Source organism: Hordeum vulgare, chromosome 4H (genome assembly GCF_904849725.1).
Source record: "Hordeum vulgare subsp. vulgare chromosome 4H, MorexV3_pseudomolecules_assembly, whole genome shotgun sequence".
In the NCBI taxonomy this organism is placed as follows: Eukaryota; Viridiplantae; Streptophyta; class Magnoliopsida; order Poales; family Poaceae; genus Hordeum; species Hordeum vulgare.
The window spans coordinates 248,189,639-248,217,523 of record NC_058521.1 but is presented as its reverse complement, the minus strand read 5'-3'; the positions used below and the strand labels follow the sequence as shown (position 1 = coordinate 248,217,523).

General features: G+C 42.8%; 1 protein-coding gene across 4 annotated transcripts in view; it reads right to left on the bottom strand.

Annotated features, from left to right (window-relative positions):
- Nucleotides 1–18,561: 18,561 nt before the first annotated feature.
- The window catches only part of LOC123448466 (aminopeptidase P1), a 42,744-nt gene continuing 33,420 nt past the window's right edge, over nucleotides 18,562–27,885 (bottom strand). For 2 of the 4 annotated variants that reach the window (XM_045125368.1, XM_045125370.1), the window contains 5 exons: nucleotides 20,160–20,264; nucleotides 19,993–20,064; nucleotides 19,747–19,871; nucleotides 19,590–19,625; nucleotides 18,562–19,010 (listed from right to left, as the gene is read on the bottom strand). In XM_045125368.1, coding sequence (XP_044981303.1) covers nucleotides 18,843–19,010; nucleotides 19,590–19,625; nucleotides 19,747–19,871; nucleotides 19,993–20,064; nucleotides 20,160–20,264 — 506 coding nt within the window. In that variant the 3' untranslated portion in view covers nucleotides 18,562–18,842. The remainder of the gene's footprint in view (nucleotides 19,011–19,589; nucleotides 19,626–19,746; nucleotides 19,872–19,992; nucleotides 20,065–20,159; nucleotides 20,265–27,885) is intronic. The other 2 variants (XM_045125369.1, XM_045125371.1) reach the window with 1 other exon arrangement.

Here is a 27,885-nt window from a genome sequence, read left to right as displayed (position 1 = left end):
ACGTTGGAGACGCATCAAGCATCCCCAAGCTTGATTCCTACTCGTCCTCAAGTAGGTAAATGATGAAAACAGAATTTTTGATGTGACATGCTATCCATGATGTATTCTTATGCATGTATGCTCATTTAGAAACGATGAATTAACACATCGGTATTTATAAGTATAAGTATAAAACAATTAATCTTTCAATATTATATTAGCAAGGCATGGCTCCATCTTCACCACATAACTACATTTGTCAAGCACCACGGTGCCCAAGTCGGGAAATTGGATCATACTTTTTCAATATGAATCAACTTTTTATTCTTCATGCAATGCATGAGCGTGAACCATTGGACATAGCATATAAGTGGAATAGAGTGAGGTGGTAGGTTTCAAAGGGGTTGAAAAGTGGATAAGATAGTCTCGTATCAACTAGGCGTACCAAAGGATTATGGAGATACCCATTGATAGATACTGATACAAGGAGTAGGGATTGCCATGCAAATGATGCACTATAGCTATAAGTGTATGAAATCTCCACTGAAGCTACGTGGGGCGTGCATCCAACTTGCTTGCTCATGAAGACCTCGTGCATTGGAGGATGCCCATCATCGGAATATACAAGCCAAGTTAATAATTTTTTTGTTCCCACTAGCATATGAATGATATAACATGAGACTCTCTACATGATGAACATGGTGCCACTTTGAGGCACAAGTGTGGTAAAGGATAGTAGCAAAGTCCCTTCTCTCTTTTTCTCTCATTTTTACTATTGTGGGCTAATTTGGCCTCCCCCATCTTTATTTCCTCAGTGGGACAATGCTCTAATAATGATAATCACCACACTATATTTACTTACAACTCATGGATAACTCGATATGACGAATAAAGCAACATGATTCAATTATGAATGCCTCTCGCAGTCTACCAGTATGTGCAATGATCTAACATGACATGTATTCAACATATGAAATTTGGTGGCTTTTCCACAAATGCTATTATTAATGGTGGCTTTTCCACAAACACTATGTCAGCTCTATATGATTATGCAAAGCAATCTGATGATGAACGAACTAGTCATGTGAAGTGACGATGGAATTTGCATGGCAATATATCTCAGAATGGCTATGGAAATGCCATAATAGGTAGGTATGGTGGCTCTTTTGAGGAGGATATAATAAGGCTTATGTGCAATAGAGTGTCTCATGTCACGGGGTTTGAATGCACCGGCGAAAGTTTCACCAATCCTCGAGGTGAGAATGGGCTATGCGTGGTACTAGAGAGGCTAGAAAATATGAGGAGGTGAGTTTGCATATGTCCATGGTGTCACATTAGTCATAAAGAACTCATATACTTATTACAAAATTTTATTACTCTTATCACAAATCAAAGTACTACTCGCATGCCCCGAGGGAGAGGGTTGGTAGGAGTTAACCATCACGCGAGTCCAACTCGAAACAACACTAGGTTTTAAACGATGCATAGAAATGCTCACACATCATCACCATGCCCTTTTAATTTTTCAGATGTTCAAGAAGTTTTAACATCTCTTAATATCAACACCCCTCTGAATTAATGATTATGCACTCACACCTTTTCATATCACCACATCAATATCATTAACCCCAATTTCTCTATATGTGTTACATGATGATTTTAATTATCCCTTATTGAACACTCATTATTTTTTATCTAGTCTTATAACCCATGCAAATTACTGTCACTGTTTACTCACTCTCAAACAAATATAAGTGAAGAACGAGAGCATATTATTTCTATAAAATGTATAGGCCACCATGCTCAAAAAGATATAAGTGAAGTACTAGAGAAACTGCTAAGCTCAAAAGATATAAGTGAAGCACATAAAGTACTCTAACAAATCATAATGATGGTCTCTCTCTCAAATAGGTGTGTCTAGCAAACAAAGATTGTGGCAAACTGAAAGTAAAAGTAAACAAAAGCGAATGACGCTCCAAGCAAAACTCAGATCATGTGATGAATAAAAATGTAACTCCAAGTAACATACCAATGGACTGAGACGAAAGAGGGGATGCCTTCCCGGGACATCCCAAGCTTAGACGTTTGAGTCTTCCTAGAATATTATCTTAGGGTTCCTTGGGAATCCCCAAGCTTAGTATCTTGCCACTTTTCATTCCTGTGTTCATCGAGATAATACCCAAAACTTGAAAACTACAACCACACAAATCTCAACAAAACTTCGTGAGATCCGTTAGTATAGGCAACATAATAAACACTGTTAGGTACTGCTATAAATTTATTCCTCCTTTATTTCAGCATAAGGTAATGTATTATAATTTCTCCATGACTTATACCCCCGATATAATTCATAGCATAATCGAAACAAGCAAACTATGCATGCAAAAACATAATCTGTTTAAAACAAAACAACCTATAGTAATATATTTAATTGCCATACTTCTGTAACTCCAAAAGGTAAAAAAAAAATAGGACAATCTGGGGAATTATATCAGTACCGTGCAAAAGATTAAGCTTAAAATGATGTTCCAGTAAAATCGGAGAAATCCTGCAGTGGCGTCAAAGTTTCTGTTTTTGCACCGTATCAATTCTACTCATCATGCAAATCATCCCAAAGGCTTTACTTGGCACAAACACTAATTAAAACATAAAAAGCATAATATTTACAACAACAATAATCATGTTATCACACACTAACAGATAGTGAAGGAAAATTTTAAGATAACTATTGGGTTGCCTCCCAACAAACGCTATTGTTTTACGCCCCTAGCTAGGCATATTGCATAGTTTCAAGTGTTGTCATATTTGACATCAGTCTCCTCAATAGTACAACCCAGGGTAATAGGAACAATATGAGACTTGAAAATAGGTTCTTTTATCTGGTTGACAAAGTCGGGGTGAACGTCATTTTAAGATCTTCGTTTCTTTTGGTAGGAGGTGTACTAACGCTTTTAGGAATGTAAATAAATTTAGGACTTTTACTTCGAGAAGTGCTAGCATTGGTTTTTGATGGAGTAAAAGAGGAACCTACTTTGTCAATCACCTCCCCCATTTTATCAATTATACTCAAACCTTGTTCCACCCTCTCATCAATAATAATATCATTTTCCTTTAAGGATTTCAAAGTCGTTCGTACACGTGACCCAAGTTGAGTGATGTGATTGTGCAATTTTTTTATCTAAATCCTCAATTGGTTCGTGAGTAACCATTTTCCTTTCAATAGCATCAAGTCCTTGCATAACATGTTCCATGGTTAAATTGGTTTCATGATAATGGGTGGTGTTCCAACAAGATTTTCAATGGCATTATATGCATCCAAAGTGTGACACGTCAAAAAGTTCCCACCGGTGATACTCAAACCTATACCAAGTGGTTATATCAACATAAAAATTATGAAGCAAAGTAGTGGTGGATAGATTATTATTTGCTTATTTTGAGCGTAGAAAATCCTATACCATGCATGTTTCAAACTTTCTCCTCCCCTTTGTTTAAAATTGACAACATCATTATTGAGACTAACACGAACAAAAGAAGGACTATCCATGACTTCAAACAAGAAAACCAGTGACAAGCTAAGAAAGCAAAGATAAATATTTTGGTATTTTTATTTTTTATAGGAGAAAAACTAAATATACCAGAAATTAAAAAGAGGAACACGTGAATGAAATTTTGTGTGGATTTAGTTCATAGTTGGTGATGATTTTCCCCGACAACGGCGCCAAAAGTTCTTCCTCATACTCGTGATGTGCGTTGGGTTTTCCGTGAAGAGGAATGGTTTATCACAACACAAAGTGGGTAAGTATTTGTTGGGGAACGTTGCATGGGAAACAAAAACAATCCTACGCACACAAAAGACCTATCCATGGTGATGATCATCTATGAGAGGGGAGATCGGATCCACATACCCTTGTAGATCGCTAAGTGGGAAGCATTAGGAAATGTGGTTGATGTAGTCGAACGTCTTCGTGATCCGAATCGCAAGCGTCCCACGAACTCCGTCCCGATCTAGCACCGAACGGACGGCACCTCCGCGTTCAGCACACGTGCAGCTCGATGACGATCTCCACTTTCTTGATCCAGCAAGAGAGACGAAAGGTAGTTGAATTCTCCGGCAACACAAGGTGTGACGGTTATGGTGGTGGAGCTACTCCGCCAGGGCTTCGCCGTACCGTACCGAACTAGCTACGGGGTGTCACGAAGTGGTGGATGAAGAGAGGGCTGCACTATGGCTTGAGGTGCCAAAAGAATCTCTCACCTCCACTATATATAGGAGGGAGGGGATGGGGTGGCACCCTAGAGAAAATCCCTAGGGTTCGGACGGTGCAAGAGGAGGAGGAGGAGTCCTCCTCCAATAGAACTTGGAAGGAGGAGTCCTCCTTCCCCAATTCGGTTTAGCCCACCCTCCTTTCCTTTTATCGCTTGGCCAAAATAGGCTTCTTTGGGCTAGACACCAGCCCGCTAGGGGTTGGTGCACGACCCTTGGGCCTCTTTGGTTCTCTCGCAGGTGGGTGGCCCTCCCGGTATAACTCCGGAACCCATTCGTCACTCCGAGTACTTTACCAATAATGCCTGAAAACATTCTGGAAGCCAAATGGATAGTTCATATATATCAGTCTTCGTCTCCAGACCATTCCGGAAACCCTCGTGATGTCCGGGATCTCATCCATGACTCCGAACAACATTCGGTTACTAACATTAAAAATTCAACTATATCGAAACATCACTGAACCTTAAGTTCAACCTTTGTCGTCTGCCTTGCCCTTCTTTGCCATTTATTGGCACACAACAAAGCTTTGTTTGATGGCAAAAAGGCCCTTTGCCATCAGCCATATCTTTGTCGTGTGTTTTCTGGAAGCGGACGGCAAAACAGATGGCAAAGAACTGGCTAATGGCAAATTCCCTGATTCCAGTAGTGTGTGTCTGCTAGAAATATCCACGAGAATTTTAAGCTAGTGAAGAATGCGGCGAAATGGTTGCATTCAATTAAAACCTCTGTGGTATTGATGAAAATTGACATTTACAAGGCCTTCGACACCCTGTCGTGGGAATTTTTGCTTGAGGTTCTCATGAGAAGGGGCCTTGGACGTCGGTGGTGCTCGTGGATATGTGGGCTCCTGGCTTCAGCCTCCTCGAAGGTGATGATCAATCGTCAGTAGTCTGAGGCCTTCGCCCTCGCCTCTGATGTGCGCCAGGGAGACCCGCTGTTGTCGCCTCTCTTCATCTTGCCGATTGATGTCTTGCCAATGATGGCATCTTGGGCTACCAGCAACCGGTTGCTCTCGGATATTGGGTTCAGCCCTGGAGTTTCGAGGACGTCTATGTTCGCAAATGATGTAGTGGTGTTTTTCAGGCCGCTGCCCATGGATATTCAAGTTATTTCCTCCCTGATGGGCCTGTTTTGGGATGGCTCTGATCTACGTGTGAACCTCAACAAGTGTTGTGTAACTTGCATTCATTCTGAAGACAGCTTAGCGGTGCAGCGTGGCGGCATTTTACCCATGCAAGATCCAACCATTTTTGCTGCAGTACCTGGGGATTCCTTTGTCCATTTATCGGCTCCAGTGTCACCACCTTCAGCCCCTCATTGACAAGTTCTCCGGGAAGATGAAAGGATGGAAGCCAAAGTTGTTGGTGGTCGCTCGGCGATTAGCCTTGACCAAATCGGTCCTTATGGCCTTGCCGGTGCATTTCATGGCAGTGATGCAGCTCCCCAAGTGGGCTATCAAGATGATTGATCACACGTGTTAGAGATTCTTTTGGAAGGACGAGGATAGCATCAACGGAGGTCACTGCCTGCTTCTTTGGTCTCGGGTGTGCATGTCGGTACAATATGGTGGGATTGGGGTGCTGAATCTGAGCTAGTTTGGCGATGCGCTGAGAACCAAATGGATTTTTGCTTGTTGGGGTTCTGTGGATCGCCCATGGCAATGATTTCTGGCCCCACCAGACGCTTCACCTTCCAAGTTATTCATGGGCGGTTCGGCTCTTCAGCTTGGTGATGGTACGAAGGCAATATTCTGGACTAATAAATGGCTCCCGGGAGGATGTTCGATCGTTGTGCTGGCTCCAGCCCTCTTATCCTTTGTGTGTTGACGGAACAAGACGGTTTCTCAGGCCTTACATGGACGTGCCTGGGTCAGGGACATTACTGGTAGTCTATCTGTACAGGCGATTGCCGAATACCTTAGGATTTGGGACATGGTGGAATCAGTAATGCTCAGGGATGAAAAGCAAGACACCATCTGTTGGAAGATATTCAAGGACAGTCTGTTTTCCGTGAGCTACGCTTACCAAATGTTCTTCATGGCCAAGGTACATTTTCCTGTGCAATCTGGAAGAGCAAGGTGACACCGCGATGTAAGTTCTTCATGTGGTTGGCGTTCCATCGCAAGTGCGTCACGGCGGAGAACCTTCAGCGTCGGGGCTGGCCATGCGATCCCTTATGCTCACTTTGCCACGTAGAGCCAAAGGACTATGGTCATATCTTCATCCTTTGTTGGTTTCTCATGTGAGGTCTGGGGTAGGCTCAGAGCGTGGTCAGCTATGGACTTCCCTATCCCGGGCTCGTCCTTCGGCTCTATCGTGGAGTGGTGGCTGCGGGCTAGGGAGAAGGTGCACAAGAATGCTAGGAGGAACTTCGACACGGTGGTTATTCTGGTGTCCTGGAGGCTTTGTAAGGAGCACAACGCTAGGATTTTTTACAACAAAATGTCCTCGGTTGCCCAGGTCTTCCAGTCAACCCAGGAGGCTATTCTCTCCTGGAAATCGACCGGTTTGATAACTAACCTTGTTTAACAGCTGGTTGTTCCACTTTTGAGGTTTGCTCCTATAGTGCTTGGTCTAGATCACATAGACTGTAAAACTTTGTAAGAGTTCTGTTCCTTTCTAATAAAAAACGGCTATGGCCCTTCAAAGTCTCAATTGTCCAAATCGCCAAGAGAAACTCTACGTGAACGTGCATGCAGCCGCGCTATCCAGTCATTCCGTTTTTTCGACCATCCGATTACTTGAACTTGGCCGCAAATCGACAGCGGATCAACCATCCGACGGCGGCCCTTTAAAGCCTCGTTATAACCCTGAAAAACTCAGTTTTAGTTTGGCACGCCCCATTCAAGGCCCCCGAGCCCGTTCTCCTCCCATCCTTACGACCGCAGCCTGTTAGACGTTGAGCCACCTACCACCGCTGAGCTATACCTAGCTCTCTAGGACAAGCCACACCATCGCGAGCTCTTAAAGTTACCGATTTGTCGTACACGGTCAGCTTGTCGGAGCCGCATGCCTCAAACAACCATGCCATGTTCAGACAACGCCTGACATGTGTAGTCGTCACAAGCATGCTGGTTGGCTCCACCCTTGTGGCACGAGCTCTGCTCCAGGCCGTTGAGTGCCAGTCGTGCACTGCCTAGCGGGCCAGTTCACGTACCACAAGCATCACCATGTCGTCTGCTTCTGGCTCCCGAGCACTCCACCGTGTCTGGCACCGCGGGCTGCCGCTTTCAGTCGCAATTGTATTTTTCGCCACTTCCAAGTAGTGGAAACCTAGTCGTCGCACCCTGGTAACGAGTTGGGCGGTTTTGGGCCTCTAAAGGTTGCACGACATATAGTCTGGTTTAAAATTAATAAGAGTGGTTGCATTCGGTGTTAACTGGCTGAGGCCCATATTGGCTCACGGCCTTACAATTCGACATGGATATTTGTATTTTAGGCCCTATAGTTTCTATGGAGTTATGTGATTTACATTCTTGGTTAATTATTTTATACACAAGCCCCCAAAACTATATATTCTCTAAAATGCATATTTTTTAGACTTGAAGAGCCTCTAGGGTGCGATTTTTTGCACTAATTTCAGGTTTAGAAGCGTTTAACATGCTATATTAATGTACACGGTTTTACTACATAATTTTATTGTCATTGATTAATTGTTCATTACTTCTAATCGTCAAGTAGTTCATATTTTAGCGTGTTTTAAAATATACTAGAATGCCATTTTAATGAATATGTACCATCATAGCCTTTACACTATGGATTACCCAATGTAATTCCCCAAAGATCGCACGAATGATGGCCAAAATCAATAAACCAACGACATATATGGCGAGCCAACGACAAATAAAAAGGAAAAACATGGAAGCTCTTGAGAATACTTAATGAGCAACTCACGCACCCGTATAGTCATGAAAAGATGGGTGGGCCAACTCGGACCCCTCGACAGATGGAGAATTTTAGAATGGCACTCACATTGTGGTTTACGAGATCTTGGTTATATGAGATACAAGTATACCTGGAGCAACCATAGTCATGAGGCGAGCAGATATGTCAAGGAAAGACTTCATAGAGCTGTCGGGTCTTAGAGCTAGCGCACAAGATTTCCATCATACAAAGTGATAACAGGAAATCCTAGACACTCAAATCATCGACCTATGACTATATATATGGAAGGCGCTGATAGAACAATGAGACCTGAAAGGGGGAATGATGGCTACCGATTTAAAGCAAAGTGGTTGCAGGAGGAGGGATGTGAAGAAATAGTCAAGAATGCATGGTCGCGGGTGTCTAATCGAGGCGAACATGATTTATCTCAGAAATTAAGAGGAACTGCGGGAGATCTAAAGTGTTTGGACACTAATGTGTTAGGGGATCTAGAGAAAAGAATGAAAATAATAAAAATTGAGCTGGAACATGTGAGGAGAGCACCGATTTACGAGAACATGGTGTCCCGAGAGCATCTCTTGTGGGAAAAGCTGGACAGACTGGAACACCAACATGACATTTTCTAGAGACAAAGAGCTCATGTTAAGTGGCTGCAGGCTGGGGATAAAAACACAAGTTTTTTTCATGCCTATGCATGAGAAAGGAAAAAGAAGAATACTATCAAAAGACTAAAGAGAGAGGATGGCGCATGGGTAGAGGGTGAAGAACAAATTGCTAGCTTTTTTTTAATATGTTTTCTTCCGCAACAGGACCAAATAGGGAAGAAACCCTGTATGCGATCTCTCCAAAAGTTTCTACTCAAATGAATCAGTCTATGTGCTGAATATACAAAGGAGGAAGTGAAAGAAGCTTTGTTCAATATTGGGGACCTGAAGGCGCGAGGACCATATGGAATGCCTGCATTATTCTACAAGTGCTTCTCGCAATTTGTTGGCAAAAATTAACAAAGGAAGTGCTGAAGTTCCTTTGAGGTGGAGAAATGCCGAAAGGATGGAACGATACCACAATGGTGTTAATTCCAAAAATTTCAAACCCACAGAACTTGAAGGACCTAAGACCAATTAACCTGTCCAATGTCATATACAAGGTGATCTCTAAAGTAATTGCTAATAGATTGAAAAATATTCTATCGTATATTATATCTCCGAACCAAAGTGCTTTTGTTCGAGGTAGAATCATTTTAGATAATATCTTATTGGCCTCTGAACTTACCCATTTTATGCAGAGAAGGAGAAGGGGAAACTAGGATATGCTGTTGTAAAGCTCGACATCAGTAAGGCTTACGATCGAGTAGAATGGATATTCTTGAAATAAATGATGTTAAAATTGGGGTTTGATAGTGAATGGGTAAATCTGGTGATGAAGTGTGTTACAATTGTGAGGTACCAGGTCAAGGTCATTAGAGATACAACAGAGGTTATTATTCCCCAAAGAGGACTACGCCAGGGAGACCCCTTATCAGCTTACTTATTTTTGTTGTGTGCAGCAATGCTAAAGGAAGCTGAAAGAAATGGGAGTCTGAGAGGGATTAAATTATGTAGGGAGGCACCAAGTGTTAGTCATTTACTCTTTGCAGATGATTCGTTGCTGCTCATTGAAGCAAATGCAGAGAGTGCTATGGTCGTCAACAACATATTGAACAAATATGAAGTTTTCTCATGACAGGTGGAAAACAAAGAAAAATCAGCCATCCAATTTAGTAAGAATACAAGTAGAGAGGAGAAAAGGGAAATAACGGAAATCATGAACACACCAATAGAAAGGATAAAAGGGAGATACCTCGGACTACCACCTTACATTGGAAAATCAAAATCAAGGGCCTTCCAGTATATAAAGGAAAGGATGTGGAAGAGAATCCAAGGTTGTAAAGAGAAGTTATTGTCGATGTCTAAACCGAAGAGAGTGGGAGGTTTGGGATTCAGAGACCTGCAATCTTTTAGTATGGCCATGCTAGCAAGACAAGGATGGCGGCTACTCCAAAACCCTTCTTCTCTTTGTGCATGAGCACTTGAAGCGAAATATAATCCAGGCCACAACATAATTGAAGCTACGCCAAAGAAGGGGATGTCTTATGCATGGTGAAGTATTTTGAAAGGTGTACAACTCCTGAAGAAAGGCATAATTTGGCGAGTTGGAGATGGAAGAAATATTAATATTTGGAAAGACCCCTAGCTTCCAAGTGGCATCACCAGAAGAGTTACCACACTAAAAGGATGATATCTAGTGTCAAGGGTGGCAGAACTTATTGATCCACTAACTAATGGTTGGGATAATGACCTAGTGTGTCAAACATTCAATGTAGAAGATGATAAGATAATCCTACAAATCCCCATTTATGAGAATATGAAGGACTGTGTGGCATGGCACTTTGACAAGAAAGGGATTTTTTCCATGAAGTCAGCATACAAGGTAGCATAGACCGTGTAGAAAGGGAATCAAGATATGGATAGCCATCTAGCTCTGCAAGCTTTGCAAGCAGTGGAGAAACAATCGATTTCGATTGGGAGAAAATATGGGTCTTATCTCTCCTGAATAAAAGTCTACACTTCCTACGGCGTATGGCAACATACACCTTCTCTTTAAGAATGAAACTGGAGAACAAAGGTATGATGGTGGATACTAGATGGCCAGTTTGTAACAGATACGATGAGGATGGGGGGCACTGCTTTCTGAAATGCAAGAAGGTGAGGAGGCTTTGGTTGCTAGCCCAAATGGAAGAAGTTAGAGAGAATGTTTTGAAGTGCAGTGACCCACTAAGTATGTTTGATGAGATATTTCACCTGACCGAGGAAGATCGTATGAAGGTGTGTATTCTGTTCTGGGTGTGGTGGCACGAGAGAAACAAGGCCAATGTCGGAAACCAGATGAAATCTCCAGAAGATATGATTGCTTCTATTAACTATTATCATGTCTTTGAATGCAGGAACCTAAGAAGCAGAGGAGCACCCAGAAACAAACTTCAACCATATGTTAGTCTCCTCCCATGAGTGGGATTCTTAAAATAAATATAGATGGTGCTTTTCATTAATCGACTTCGTCTGGTCGATGGGGTTTTACTATCACAAATGATAGTGGTGTGATTATGGCCGAAGGAGAAGCAAATCTGGAATATGTATCCAATGCAGTCCATGCCGAAGCCCTCGCCATGTTATATGGAATTAGCACAACTACGCAAATGGGATGTAATCATGTGATATTTTAAATAGACTCCATGGTATTGAAGCAGGCGATCTCAAGCGAGGAGTATGACTTGTCGACTTTAGGTGCCGTGTTTCAGGAAATAAAATTTCATTTGAATGTGGCTTTTGATGATGTAAATATTAGTGTTTGTCCAAGATCCTGTAATGTAGCAACTCATAGCCTAACAGCACATGGTGTAAGACTAGGAGATGGCCAATATGAAACTTGGCTAGGCTATTTCCCTGAGTTTGTTGTAAACTGTGTAGCTGGTGATTTAGTCAGTTTAACTTTGTAATGGAATACAAGGTTGTTCCTTAAAAAATTCAATAAACCAAGAGTCTAGGGGCTTGACCATAATCTGCTAGATTATACCCAACACGCATTCAAACTCATCCTCGAGTCCAAGTGAATTTAGAGGACGATAAGCTTGGGGACCGAGATGGTCCCCGCCACTCATAGGGGAATGCCTAGGCAATTCTTTTTCTTGAACTCTGACCTCCACAATACCCTGGAAAATGAGTACATCGCAGAACATAGTGCCCCAGCTCTTTTGGATCGCTCTCGAAAAGCAATTCAAGAGGCTCGAGCAGATAGTTTGCCTCCATGAGATGATGGAGTAGAACCTAGCCACGCAACCACTGTCTATAAGAGCACAATATACTCCTATGGTGGTGCCTTAGACGTGCCCATGGCAGAGCCATTGGTGTTCAACCTTACACCCTATCATCATGTTGATGCTACCCTAGCAAAAGTTCACCTATGCGGAGATTCTTAGCCAGCTTGCCATCTAGGATGGAGTAATTAGCTCCCTTGTTTACTCCGCCTGGTTTCCCCTTTGTTTATATGGTTCCTTTGGATAAAATGATACATTCATTTCAGTTGGTTTGTAAGCTTTGTGTGAACTAAACCTTATTCATTACCTCTGGCGATTGAACGATGTTACGTTCATCTATTTTCTCCTTTATAATTAGGATAGCATGTCATGTTCGAAGATGTGTGCATTTATTATTACTGTAGCTCATGTTCCTTGACTTACTATGCAGCTCATATGTTGTGGTCAGATTGTTGATTCTAATTGTAGGGTCATTCTTGACTTCGATTCATGTTCTATACACGATCGTCGCACAAGCGCTCTTCTTGGTGTTGGCCCTCAACACTTTGATGGTCTCTGGGAGCTTGACTGGCTTCGTCTTCCCTTCGCTGCAACCGTCACCAGACTCACAGCCCCTGTTGCCACATCTACCATCTCTTTTTAGCAGTGGCATCATCGTCTTGGGCATTTATGTGGTTCTCATATCTCGTCTTTGGTTCATCGTGATGTTCTGGGGTCTGTCTCCGATAATGCTTTGTTGGATTGTCTAGGTGATTCAGTTACCCTATCCTTATAGTGAGTGAGTGTTCGAGCGGCCTTTTGATCTTGGTCACTCTGATGTTTGGGGTCCGGCTCCCTTCGCTGGGGATGGGTACCAGCAATAGCTGGAGTTGTGTACATCCGCGGGCGAGAGGAAGAAGAGGAGTTAATTAACAAGATGTTTAAAAGCCAAGGGGCTTTTTGCAAAAATGCAAATGAACTACGGTGACAACCTTTTCCAAGTGAAGGGAGTATTTAGGAACGAAGTAAAATGTTTTTAGAAACGAAGAAAGTAGAATGTTTTTGTGGTGAATTGTTATTGCGAGGATGGTTTGTCGTGCTTGCTTGCCACGTCACAACATTCCATTTGCCATGCTTAAAAATGTTAAGTCACATTTTTAACACTCTCATAAGGCTTTGTTCGGTTGTTGTGGTTTCCTTCCCCACAGGTAATCAACACCTACAGGGATTTGATGAATCCCCTCATGTCACCCATCCCCGGCCAACCCCTTCCCCACAGATCCCCACAATCTCTTTCTTAAATTCTGTTCGGATACACCCTTCCATCGGCAACACTTGTCACTGAAAAATGTAGCGCAACTACAGGAAGCTAGCTCAAGAGAGTATCACTTAACACTTTGCCACTGAAAAATGGCCCGATCATAAAAACACATCATACTTAGCAGTATCAGTCAACACAGTATTAGTTAACACTTTGCTCAACACAGTAGCAGTTTTCATGAAGAAAAAACACAGGCTGGATTTAGGGTTCATCGATCACACCAGATTCTACTCATGAACGAAAGATACAATGCTGAATTATTTAATTGTGTGCACTTGCTAGAAGCCACCACGACGACAACAAACAAGTCATGCCTCTTGCAATCGCTCATGGCGTCATCAGATTAAATATCGGACACGACACCATGGGGTCAAGTTAGAGCACATCGCCTCAATGACTGTCCTATCGGCGTCCAATAGTGGTTCCTAGCCAAACATTTGATATGCCACACAGAACGTGTCCATTCAGTGTTGGTGGTGTTGGTCATGAATTCCTCCACAAACATGGCCATTGCACATGAACTCTTCATTCCTGCATAAATACGGCACCAAAGATTGCTAGCGGTACATCAAAAGTATAAATGCAATGAACAATTTAGAAATTGACACAAGTAAACATGGTAAGAACTAAGAAGCATGCCATGGACTTCTCACATAAAAGAAAGAACCATTGGTCTACAACAAGTAAGATGAAAGAAAGTAAACTAGAAGTTGAAATAATGTAAGGGTAACCAACTTTTTCTCCTTGTTAGCTTAAAATGGTTCTTTCTATCTAGATGGCCTAGATATTAACATTACAAAGTATAATCTAGTTGCAGGATATATACAGAATTATACGGTAAAAACAAAAAGCATATGCATTGAGCTAGGCACATAAAATTAGAGTATGTGCTTATAGTTATCAAACAACGGTTCTAGTGGACACCAATGGATGCACACACTACACATATTTTGGATGCTCAATACAAGTATGCATGCAAGTATCTACAAGGGGGATTCTTGCATATTATAGATGTTCTTGCAAGTAAATAAAAAAAACAAGGGGGCTTCATGTCAGTGCATGAGTTATTCCATTTCAGTTCTCACCCACATAAGAGCAGTATCCGGTCTGGCACCCATGAAAATCTCTCAGTTCTCGTGGATCTTGAACACTCGGAAAGCCTTGACTTCTTTCTCGGGTGTGATATCCATTGTTTTCACCATATCGATGCAGTTTTTGATAGAGTACTCATCCACAACCCTTGGCTTATTCCTCTCATTTCTCCATCATTGCAGCCACATCGCTATTCACCCCCATCCGCCTCTTTGGTGTTTTTCTTGTACATTTCTTGAGGGTGCAGTAGCCAAATTTGGTTGCGTTTGATGGGGCTCCACATCAATATTTTCTTGCACGATCACCTCCTCAACATCTCACCCTTTCTCCTCCAAGATTCTCACCATTGCTGATGTTTCTCCTCCAATATTCTCACCATTGTATGATGTTTCTCCATGATTCTCGCGAAGACACTCACCAGCTCCTCCCAGATTCTCGACTTGTGCTTGGGTTGAGTATTGTGCTGACTCGATAGATGTGAAGTTGTATGTCCCTTCAGCGGTTTGGCCTACAAGTTAAGGTGACAATCGAATATAAGATTTCAAAATAAAAGACTGAACAAACATAAAACAATGACATGAGTATATGAATGAAGTTGATAACTGGCCATCATGCAATTCTCCCAAAACGTCAAAAAGAGGGAAACCTTTTGTCCTGAACTTTCCAGCTTGAGGGTGTGACTACATAGTTGACAAAAACAATGAGATTAGAGCATGAAACAAAGCAATGAAACTTTTAGGGAATAACAATGACATTCTTACTATGGTAATGTTTTTCCAAAGTGGTGGATCAGCTAGAATCTTGCAGTGCTCGTCATCCCATGAAACACCGCTTTCCTTCCATATCTCTTTAATCATCTTATATTCTCTTTTCAACTCTTTCTCCTTTTCTTGGATCTTCTTCTCGTACCTAGCATAAGGATTCTTCTGGTGGAATTTCTTCACTATCTTATTCCATGCTTCAGAGCTCCATCCATTTTGACCCTTGTGTTCAGGTGTAGCATGCTCATGAAGCAAGTCCACGAGATCTTTCTCAAGGCTTGCATTCCATTGTGCTCTATCTTATGCATTCCACATATCGTGTTGATGTACCTTTTTCTATCTTAACTATTTTCACATTCCTAGAGAAATATCTAAGATTGTACAAGAGCTAGTTTATTACCTTTTGGAGACCCTCTCCTCCTCTTTTCCACACTCCCTGTAGGGGGTGACGCTCTACGCCTTTCGATAAATTATTTTAGGAGGTTCAACCTTGGTGATCCTCGAGCAGTCATCATAATGATTTCTCGACAAAATAAGTATCCAAGTGACTATTTATAACATGAGATAAAATTAAAATAAGTTTCAGAGTGACAAATTATTACAAAGCTTTATTGTTCCCTAAGGTTGCAGCTGATAATTTGCCCACATTTGATGAGCAATTGCATCCCTAAGGTTATCGCCTTCATGGTTGACTTGATGATTTTGAGGAATGTCATCATCAGGAAGATCCACAAAAATCATGGGAGATATGTTGTTTGGTTGATTATCTAACCAACGCTCATCTCCTTGGTGAGATCGAATGATTTTATGTAAGATTGTCGCTGTTGCTCGAAGCTTGACTTGATTCTCTATTAGATGGTGTGTACCCACTTTCAGAATTGGGAACCGCTTCTTCAAGACTCCCAATTCCCGTCGATAAAGTTTTGTAACACGGCATGCCGCTGATTAAAGAGCTCCCTGTGATTTTGGGGTCGACGGCGACCGCGTGCAAACTCCTTGAGATGGTACCGGACACCACGGTATGGTGCCAAGAAGTAAGGAGTGTTAGCATAACCGCCATCAACCAGATAACACTTGCCTGGAGGTACTTGAAACTTGTTGTTAAGTGTTGAGCGAAGAACTTTACCATTAGTCGCAGATCCCTCCCAACCACAAGAAATGAAGGTGAAGTTTAAGTCGGAGTCACACACGACCATAACAATATGGCTTAGGGTCCTTTCCTATTTCTAAACGGTGCGGCCTTTTCTCTTGAAATTGTTATGGGAACATGTGTCCCATCAATGGCCCCGATGAAGTTCTACAACAAAATAGTACAAGGTAGCATCTAAAACATGAAGAGTAAGATCTCGATGTGGATGGACGATGTGGATGGAAGTTGACGAAGCAAAAACCTGAAAATAAGGAAAGAATCTCGTGCTCGATTGAATCTTTGGATGTACTTGATCAGGATTTGGAGGCTTCAAGAAATTCTTAGATAGAGTAGGGATGATGTTGAAGAAATTCTTCATGTGCTCATGGAAAGTATCCTCGCTGTGACCAAAATGAACTTGAAGATCTTCGAAGGAAGAATTATGGGATAACATCCACAGAAACGATGTTAGTTTCTCTTCAACTTTAATTCTAGTGTCAGACACCAAATTCTCGCGTCGAAGATAACCAACCAAAGATCTGAAAATATGAGGTTCCATCCTGAATGCTACCAGGCAGTTTTTGATGTGTCCTTCGAGTAACTCATCAACAAACATCTCGCATGTTAGCAACGACGAATAACGCCGAATCCTCGGCTCCGTACTAGCAACTCCACCGGCCTCCATCAAATGTAGTGTAGGGAAAACAAATAGCATCATTTCGTCATCCTCCTCCTCCCTCTTCTTAGTGCAATCCCTCATATATGAATCCATTTTATGACTAAAGAAGAAAAAGGCCACTAGTTATTACTACTACAACAGTAATAATGCAAGGTGTCCAAACAAATGTCCATGCAAACGTAACTACAAATGTTCATGCAAACGTAACTGATAGTAATATGTAGGAGTACATTGATACATACAACAATCACTAATCAACATATGATATTACTGGATTGTTCCTTCGGGGTCATCATGTTTTTTGTAATTAAGACAAGACTAATCATCTAGGATTCTATCCTATGTGTAATTACATAGGAAATACAAGTTAAAAAAAATCTGAAGACTACACACCACACCATGGAAGCTAACAGAGTTTGCATAGGTACAAAATCAGTCCCAAAATCACTGAAACGGGAGTGGCAACAGGGACAACAAGGTGAAATTTTTACCTTTGTGTGGGCGTTGGCCTTGCAAGTTCGATCGAGCTCCTCCCAGGTCGAGCTCCTGCCCTCACCTCCTCGCTTCAGCCGTCTCCTCCCCTCCTCCTTGTCTCGTCCTCTCCCCTTCTGGAGCAAAGGGGAGCTCTGCTCTGCACATATCTGGCAGAGAAACACAGTCGGCAACAACTCTGGTCAATTTAGGCACGGATCTGGCCGAGAAACGCAGACGACGCAGAATACGTACCTCTAGCAGATTCGTGAAGGATGAAAGGAGAACGCTCGCAAAAGGTTGGCGCTTCTTCGTTCCCACTGATGTCGTGCCCTTCGTCCCCGCGGTTGGCGCCTTTGCCGCCGTCGCTGTCGCCTAGGGTTTGCAAGAGAGGAGAGGCAAGGGTTGGTTCCACGGGAGGAGAGGTGGGGGTTGATTCCCTGCTGAAACCCAACGGTTTTGGAAGGGATCGAACGGAATGTAACCCCTGTCGGGTTTAACCGAAGATAGTTAACAGGCCCACAGGGATTTAACCCCGATCAGGGCAAAACCCCGGGGTTTGACCGGGTTTCGGCTTCGATCCCGACGGGGGTTAACCCCTGTCGAGTATTCCACGTACCTCTAGTAGATTCATGAACGATGAAAGGAGAACGCTAGCGAAAAGCTGGCGCTTCTTCGTATGTCATGCCCTCCGCCCCCTCGGCTGGCACCTCGTCCCCGCGGCTGGCACCTTAGCCGTCGTCACAGTCGCCTAGGGTTTGCAAGAGAGGAGAGGCGGGGGTTGGTTCCACGGGAGGAGAGGTGGGGGTTGATTCCCTGCTGAAACCCGACGGTTTTGCAAGGGATCAAACGAAATGTAACCCCTGTCAGGTTTAACCAAAGACAATTAACAGGCTCACAAGGATTTTAACCCCGATCAAGGCAAAACCCCGAGGTTTGACCAAGTTTCGGCTTCGATCCCGACGGGGGTTAACCACTGTTAGGTTTAACTATCAGGTTTAACAGGCTCACAGGGATTTAACCCCGATCAGGGCAAAACCTCAAGGTTTGACCGGGTTTCGTCGACTTGACCGAACGAAGCCTAAAGCATAAAATAGTGTATTAAGGAATGGAGCTGGTCTTTTTTTCAGTCAAAGGGAAGTGATCTTCAGGTTTAATATGGCTGCAGTCAATGCTATTGCAAAAATAATTTTAATTTCCATCCACTTCTAACAAGAACTGTAGAGTCAACTTGCCTTCAAGCGAAGTAACAATTCGGTATTCGTTCAGTATCTGTATTCTTATTTCCCGCCTCACGCTAGGCAGCACGAAATACATAAAGAATAAGGGTGCTTGGTGCTATTCACACTTATTACAGTTGATTAAATATTCGGGCAGACATCTATCTATGTTTGGCGCACAACAGCAGTAACCATGAAGTAGCTGGCTTAACTGCTCGCAGTTATAGGTTCAGTGGCCTTCCTCAGCCATTCCTTCTCCTGAACATTTAGGTAAGACTCCAAGATTTTCTGGCAGTCGGAGTGGTACACGTTTACCCATTCGATCTCCGCAGGGGTCAACAAGGCGGTGTTTATAAGTTTAGTCTGGTATGGAGCCTGCACAACAGAAGAAATTCATCAGCATACTAAGGAGTGGCGTTTTTATTTTAGAAACTGGGAAGAGTGGTACATGACAAGAAACACATGCTGAAGCGAACAGGTGAATACTCCCTCTGTTCCTAAATATAAGTCTTTTTAGATGTTTCACTGGAGAAGTACATACGGATGTATATATACATATTTTAGTGTATATATTCACTCATTTTGCTCCGTATGTAGTCCCCTAATGAAATATTTAAAAAGACTTATATTTAGGAACGGAGGGAGTAGAACAGTAGGTTATGCAATGCCAGTGGGCCTGCAAAGTTTTCTTATGTTAAATGTGAATCAGTGATACATAATGTAGGCTTCCCTTATTTTGGAGGCACGGTTGGGATTTCTTGCCAGGACAGATTATACACATTACTCTTTTTTAGCATAATTATACACATTATTTAAGCACAGCAATCGTCATACATCAGATCCTAGTATAGTAATATGGACTCAGGATACCTAAAACCAACTTATAAGACAAGGAATATATTGAACAGCAGCAGAAGCTAACAGAATGTATTGAATAGAATTCCAGGCTCATACATTGTGAAATCGAAGACCCTCCTCAGAGAGCTGAGCCTAGAAAAGCAACTATTTTCCATGAATATGTCATAACTTCATCAGCTACTGCTACTTCAAAGTGAAAACAACGAACAACAATAACAGCTATTGCGGTGGACAATGAACAAACAATACTTACCCATGTTATATGTTCAAATGACAAATAACCCTTCTCCCCAAAATTAAATTTTGTATCAGCCTCTTTGACTATAAGGACATTCTCCAACCTTATACCAAAGTTTCCATCTTCGTAGTAACCAGGCTCTGCGACAAAATATCATGCAACTTATATTCCTAGGATTTGAGACAACAGGATTGACACTGGAGTATTAAGTAATTCCATTTTGAACTGTTAACAGCAGTGTGAGCTCAGATATTCACTGACCATCTGTTACAGTCATTGATGCTTGCAGTGGTACATTTCGAGCAGAAGGTCTGAAGCTAATTAGATGAGGTCCTGGATGTAAAGAAAAAGATAGTCACATCATTCCATGATAGCTATTCATTCAGATGAATTAAGAGAAAAAAAAGAGGACGAGTCACCCATCTGACCTTCATGAACATTCAAATAAGATCCGATTCCATGGCCTGTGCCATGCCGATAGTCAAGACCACTTTTCCACAATGGGGTTCTTGCCAAAATGTCAAGAGCATGACCTACAACCAATACTGAATGGTTACACGGAACATTCCATTATAGGTAAAAATGAAAGATAATGCCATCTCCTTGTATATAAATACAAATGCATAGGTACACATATAAATAGTTAGCTTCGCTAAGAAAATACAAGTAAGTCTCAATTGTCCAATTCGCCAAGAGAAACACTGCGTGAGTGGGCGTGCAGCCGCGCTCTCCAATCGTTCCGTTTTTTCGGCCATCCGATTCCCTGACCTTGGCCGCAAATCGGCAGCGGCTCAACCATCCCACGGCAGCCCTTTAAAGCCTCGTTATAACCCTGAAAAACTCAGTTTTAGTTCGGCACGCCCCATTGAAGGCCCCCGAGCCCGTTCTCCTCCCATCCTTACAACCGCCGCCCGCTGGACGTTGAGCCACCTACCACCGCTGAGCTATACCTCGCTCTCCAGACTAAGCCACACCATCGCGAGCTCTTAAAGTGCCCGATCTGTCATCCGCGGTCAGCTTGCCGCAGCCGCACGCCTCAACCAACCATGCCATGTTCAGACAACGCCTGGCATGTGTAGTCGTCACTAGCGTGCTGGTTGGCTCCACCCCTGCCACACCAGCTCCGCTCCAGGCTGTTGAGTGCCAGTCGCGTACTGCCTTGCGGGTCAGTTCACGTGCCACAAGCATCACCGCGTCGTCTGCTTCTGGCTCCCAAGCACCCCACCGTGCCTGACCCAGTCATCGCACCCCGGTAACGAGTTGGACGGTTTTGGGCCTCTAAAGGTTGCACGACATATAGCTTGGTTTATAATTAATAAGAGTGGTTGCTTTCGCCTTTCGTTGTTAATTGGGCCGAGGCCCATATTGGCTCACAGCCTTTCGATTCGACACGGATATTTGTATTTTAGCCCCTATAGTTTCTATGCAGTTATGCGATTAACATTCCTGGTTATTTATTTTACACATAAGCCCCCAAAACTATAATTTTTCTAAAATGCATATTTTTTAGACTTGAAGAGCCTCCAAGGTGCGATTTTTTGCGCTAATTTCAGGTTTAGAAGCTTTTAACATGCTATCTTAATGTACACGATTTTATTATATACTTTTGTTGTCATTGATTAATTGTTCATTGCTTCTAATCGTCAAGTAGTTCATATTTTAGCGTGTTTTAAAATATACTTTTTGATGGAACGGGCTCAAGTCACGCTGCCTAATTTCCTCGATTGTGAGTTGAGCCACCTCTACATAAATTAATCTTGTGCGTTCGAAGATGCGCCGGTTCCTCTCCTTCCAGGCATTCCACATAATATAGATGAGCTCCTTCCAGGCATTCCACATAATATAGATGAGGAAGCCGCTGCGTTGCCTGCTCGAGCCGTTGACTGCAGTCCGAAGCCGGGTTCTCACTTGGGTGGGAGAGCCGCTGGCTTTCGCCACGGCGTCTGCTTCCCCTTCGATCGATTCTTTACACTATGGATTACCCAATGTAATTCCCCAAAGATCGCACTAATGATGGCCAAATCAATAAACCAACAACATATATGGCGAGCCAACGACAAATAAAAAGGAAAAAACATGGAAGCTCTTGAGAATACTTAATCAACAACTCACGCTCCCGTACAGTCATGAAAAGATGGGTGGGCCAACTCGGGCCCCTCGACAGATGGAGAGTTTTAGAATGGCGCTCTCAGATTGTGGTTTACGAGATCTAGGGTATCTCGGAGACAAGTATACCTAGAGAAACCAGAGTCATGAGGCGAGCAGATATGTCAAGGAAAGACTTGAGAGAGCTGTCGGGTCTCAGAGCTGGTGCACAAGATTTCCATCATACAAAGTGATAACAGGAGATCCTAGACACTCAGACCAACGACCTGTGGCTATATATATGGAAGGCGCTGATAGAACAATGAGACCTCAAAGGGGGAATGATGGCTTCAGATTTAAAGCAAAGTGGTTGCAGGAGGAGGGATGTGAAGAAATAGTAAGGAATGCATGGTCGGAGGCGTCTATTCCAGGCGAACATGATTTATCTCAGAAATTAAGAGGAACCGCGGTAGATCTAAAAAATTGGGACACTAATGTGTTAGGGGATCTAGAGAAAAGAATAAAAACTGAGCTGGAACATGTGAGGAGAGCACCGATTGACCAGAACATGGTGCCTCGAGAGCATCTCTTGCGGGAAAAGCTGGTCAGACTGGAACACCAACATGACATTTTCTGGAGACAGAGAGCTCATGTTAAGTGGTTGCAGGCTGGGGATAAAAACACAAGTTTTTTTCATGCCTATGCGTCAGAAAGGAAAAAGAAGAATACTATCTCAAAAGACTAAAGAGAGAGGACGACACATGGGTAGAGGGTGAAGAACAAATTGCTAGCTATTTTTTTAATCTGTTTTCTTCCACAACAGGACCAAATAGGGAAGAAACCCTGTATGCGGTCTCTCCAAAAGTGTCTACTCAAATGAATCAGTCTGTGCTGAATATACAAAGGAGGAAGTGAAAGAAGCTTTGTTCAATATTGGTGACCTGAAGGCGCCAGGACCAGATGGAATGCCTGCAATATTCTACGAGCGGTTCTCGCAATTGGTTGGCAACAAATTAACAAAGGAAGTGCTGAAGTTCCTTCGAGGTGGAGAAATGCCGAAAGGATGGAACGATACCACAGTGGTGTTAATTCCAAAAATTTCAAACCCACAGAACTTGAAGGACCTAAGACCAATTAACCTCTGCAATGTCATATACAAGGTGATCTCTAAAGTAATTGCTAATAGATTGAAAAATATTCTACCGTATATTATATCTCCGAACGAAAGTGCTTTTGTTCGAGGTAGAATAATTTCAGATAATATCTTATTGGCCTGCGAACTTACCCATTTTCTGCAGAGAAGGAGAAGGGGCAAACTAAGCTCGACATGAGTAAGGCTTACGACCGAGTAGAATGGACATTCTTGAAAGAAATGATGTTGAAATTGGGGTTTGATAGTGAATGGGTAAATCTGGTGTGTTGCAACTGTGAGGTACCAGGTCAAGGTCAATAGAGATACAACAGAGGTTATTATTTCCCAGAGAGGACTACGCCAGGGAGACCCCTTATCACCTTACTTATTTTTGTTGTGTGCAGCAATGCTAAAGGAAGCTGAAAGAAATGGGAGTCTGACAGAGATTAAATTATGTAGGGAGGCACCAACTGTTAGTCATTTACTCTTTGCAGATGATTCGTTGCTGCTCATTGAAGCAAATGCAGAGAATGCTATGGTTGTCAACGACATATTGCACAAATATGAAGTTTTCTCAGGACAGGTGGTAAACAAAGACAAATCAGCCATCCAATTTAGTAAGAATACAAGTAGAGAGGAGAAAAGGAAAATAATGGAAATCATGAAAATACCAACAGAAGAGATAAAAGGGAGATACCTCGGACTACCACCTTACATTGGAAAATCAAAATCAAGGGCCTTCCAGTATATAAAGGAAAGGGTGTGGAAGAGAATCCAAGGTTGTAAAGAGAAGTTATTATCGCTGTCTAAACCGAAGAGAGTGGGAGGTTTGGGATTCAGAGACCTGCACTCTTTTAATATGGCCATGCTAGCAAGACAAGGATGGCGGCTACTCCAAAACCCTTCTCTTTGTGCACGAGCACTTGAAGCGAAATGTCATCCAGGCCACAACATCATTGAAACCACGCCAAAGAAGGGGATGTCTTATGCATGGCAAAGTATTTTGAAAGGTGTACAACTCCTGAAGAAAGGCATAATTTGGCGAGTCGGAGATGGAAGAAATATTAATATTTGGAAAGACCCCTGGCTTCCAAGTGGCATCACCAGAAGAGTTACCACACTAAAAGGACGAAATCTAGTCTCAAGGGTGGCAGAACTTATTGATCCAGTAACTAATGGTTGGGATAATGACCTAGTGTGCCAAACATTCAATGTAGAAGATGCTAAGATAATCCTACAAATCCCCATTTATGAGAATATGAAGGACTGTGTGGCATGGCACTTTGACATTAAGGGATTTTTTCCATGAAGTCGGCATACAAGGTAGCAGTAGACCGTGCAGAAAGGGAATCAAGATATGGCTAGCCATCTAGCTCTGCAAGCTCTGCAAGCAGTGGAGAAATAACCGATTTCGATTGGAAGAAAATATGGGCTTTACCTCTCCCGAATAAAATTCTACACTTCCTATGGCGTATGGCAACATACAGCTTGCCTTTAAGAATGAAACTGAAGAACAGACGTATGATGGTGGATACTAGATGTCCAGTTTGTAACAGATACGATGAGGATGGGGGCCACTGCTTTCTGAAATGCAAGAAGGTGAGGAGGCTTTGGTTGCTAGCCCAAATGGAAGAAGTTAGAGAGAAACTTTTGAAGTGCAGTGACCCACTAAGTATGTTTGATGAGATATTTCACCTGACCGAGGAAGATCGTATGAAGGTGTGTATTCTGTTCTGGGTGTGGTGGCATGAGAGAAACAAGGCCAATGCCAGAAACCAGATGAAATCTCCAGAAGATAAGATTGCTTCTATTAACTATTATCATGTCTTTGAATGCAGGAAGATATGATTGCTTCTATTAACTATTATCATGTCTTTGAATGCAGGAACCTTAAGAAGCAGAGGAGCACCCAGAAACAAGCTTCAACCATATGTTGATCTCCTTCCCTGAGTGGGATTCTTAAAATAAAAATAGATGGTGCTTTTTATGAATCGACTTCGTCTGGTGGATGGGGTTTTACTGTCACAAATGATAGTGGTGTGATTATGGCTGGAAGAGCAGGAAATCTGGAACATGTATCCAATGCACTCCATGCCGAAGCCCTGGCCATGTTATATGCAATTAGCACAATTACGCAAATGGGGTGTAATCATGTGATATTTGAAACAGACTCAGGTGGTATTGAAGCAGGCGATCTCAACCGAGGAGTATGACTCGTTGACTTTAGGTGCCGTGTTTCAGGAAATAAAATTTCATTTGAATGTGGCTTTTGATGATGTAAATATTAGTGTTTGTCCAAGATCCTGTAATGTAGCAGCTCATAGCCTAGCAGCACATGGTGTAAGGCTAGGAGATGGCCAATATGAAACTTGGCTAGGCTATTTCCCTGAGTGTATTGTAAACTCTGTAGCTGGCGATTTAGTCAGTCTAACTTTGTAATGGAATACAAGGTTGTTCCTTAAAAGAAAATCAATAAACCAAGAGTCCAGGGGCTTGGCCATAATGGGCTAGATTATACCCAACAAGCATTCAAACTCATCCTCGAGTCCAAGTGAATTTAGAGGACGATAAGCTTGGGGACCCAGATGGTCCCCACCACTCATAGGGGAATGCCTAGGCAATGCTTTTTCTTGAACTCCCACCTCCACAGTACCCTGGAAAATGAGTACATCGCAGAACATAGTGCTTGGATCACTCTCGAAAAGCAATTCAAGAGGCTGGAGCAGATAGTTTGCCTCCATGAGATGATGGAGTAGAACCTAGCTGCGCAACCACTGTCTGGAGGAGCACAATCTATTCCTATGGTGGCGCCTTAAAGGTGCCCATGGCAGAGCCATTGGTGTTCAACCCTACACACTAACACGATGTTGATGCTACCCTAGCAAAAGTTCACCTATGCGGAGATTCTTAGCCAGCTTGCCATCTAGGCTGGAGTAATTGGCTTCCTTGTTTACTCCGCCTGATTTCCCGTTTGTTTATATGTTTATATGGTTCAATTGGCTAAATTGATACAATCATTTTGGCTGGTTTGTAAGCTCTATGTGAACTAAACCTTATTCATTACCTTTGGCGATTGAACGATGTTACTTTCATCTATTTTCTCCTTTATAATTATGATAGTGTGTTATGTTTGAAGATGTGTGCATTTATTATTACTGTAGCTCCTTCCTCGCTAATTGTGAATGAGAACCTGCGAACGCTCCCCGGTCAAATCCCACCCCTGGTAGCTGTTCACATTTGGTATATGCATACGTATTATATTCTTCCCATTGTTGTGTATGCTTGTACACGTGTCTCCCGATGATGCCAGTTGCTAGCATCATGTTGCTTCATTTACTTTCTGCTCTAACTAATAACCTCTCTCCTTCGCTCCTTCATTATGACCACCTGCCCATTCTACTGTGCATCATCCATCTCCTTCAGTCAAAGAAATCAGCATATTGTTCCTCCCCTTCCTCTCACGTTCTGGCCCTCCTAATCCTCCAGATTCCCAAGCCAAATCCACGGCATCGCCCCCCGCGGGAAATAGAATTCTAGGAGGATAACACTACCTGGCACCGTGTACTCTCTACACTAGACAATCATTTCCTCGGCACCATCTTCCATTGTGGAACCATTCTTGAACTTCAAGAATGGAGTTATATAGGAATATAAAGGTTGAAGACGATTCTACAGTTCCCCCTTCCTGGAAGAATCTGATACAACCAGTAGAAAGTATGGGTTCTCCTGTATATTATATTACTATATCTAAGCAAAAATCATTTACTAACTCAAATACCACTACCTTCTTAAAGTGCATTAATGTCGTTCAGATAATAGGGGTGCACGCCGCCTGGAGCTAATAATCCGCTTCCCTTCCTCGCGGTTCGAATATAGTTGGCTCCAGACGAGCCACTACTTTTACTTACTATGGGAACAACTTTGATCATTAATGATGCATTGTTGCACCCGGAGTGTCATACTCTTTTACGTTTTAATAAAAACATCCGCACAAAGGTTTCCATGTTGAGATCCTAATGACAATAGCGAGTGTTTACTCATCACCAAGCATGATGAAAATGGTGAACATGTTATCGAAAGGCTTCTTTTATTTGACAAGGGCTAAAGTACACTAAAATTGTAGCACCGCATGTGTCCCTTGAGACTGTTTTTATAAGCTCTAAACTTTTTTGCCTCTGCAATGATAAGTTAGGCCACCCCGGTCTTAGGATAATGGTAAACATAATTAGCAAACCGAATGGTCATAATGTTAACGTAAAATACTTCCTGAATCCTGATGATTTCAGGTGCTCCACATGCGCTACGGGGAAGTTAGTCATTACACCACCCCCTAAAAAAGAACGAACCCAAGGGGACATACACGGTCGAATGCGGCCCCTCTCATGGCCTTCTCTGTTATTCATGGTGCTTATTGATCCTTCCTCTAAACCTATTGACAACGTGAAACCATACCTTTGCATAATTGTGTCACGACCCTGGATGAGGAGGTAACAAATCGATACCAAACAACAAAAATCAATGGATACAAGTGCTCCCGTTGTATTAATATATTCACCAAACCAAGGTTCACAAAGGGATACAATCCAGAGAAGAGAATCAAGGATGGGAAGAGCACAGCTCAAGGTAGAGTAGCAGGAGAATCAGAGAGAGACGCTTGTCTGGCATGAGGGGAAGAAGGTAGCTGGAGGAGGAGGAAGGCCTCCTCTATTTTGTTCGATGCCTCTCCTTCCGGATACTGCATCGCTCTTGTAGTCACCAAACCGAACCACAAGCCTAGTGCAAGTTAGCCCACGGCCCATTGTAACGCCTTCCGGTTCAGGTTCGACAGTTAACTGAACCTGAAGCGTACAGCGAGTGCACTGACGTGCAACGACTCGGGTGTTGGGCCAAGGCCCATGTAAGCGTGTGTGTGTGTGTGAGAGAGAGAGAGAGTGTGT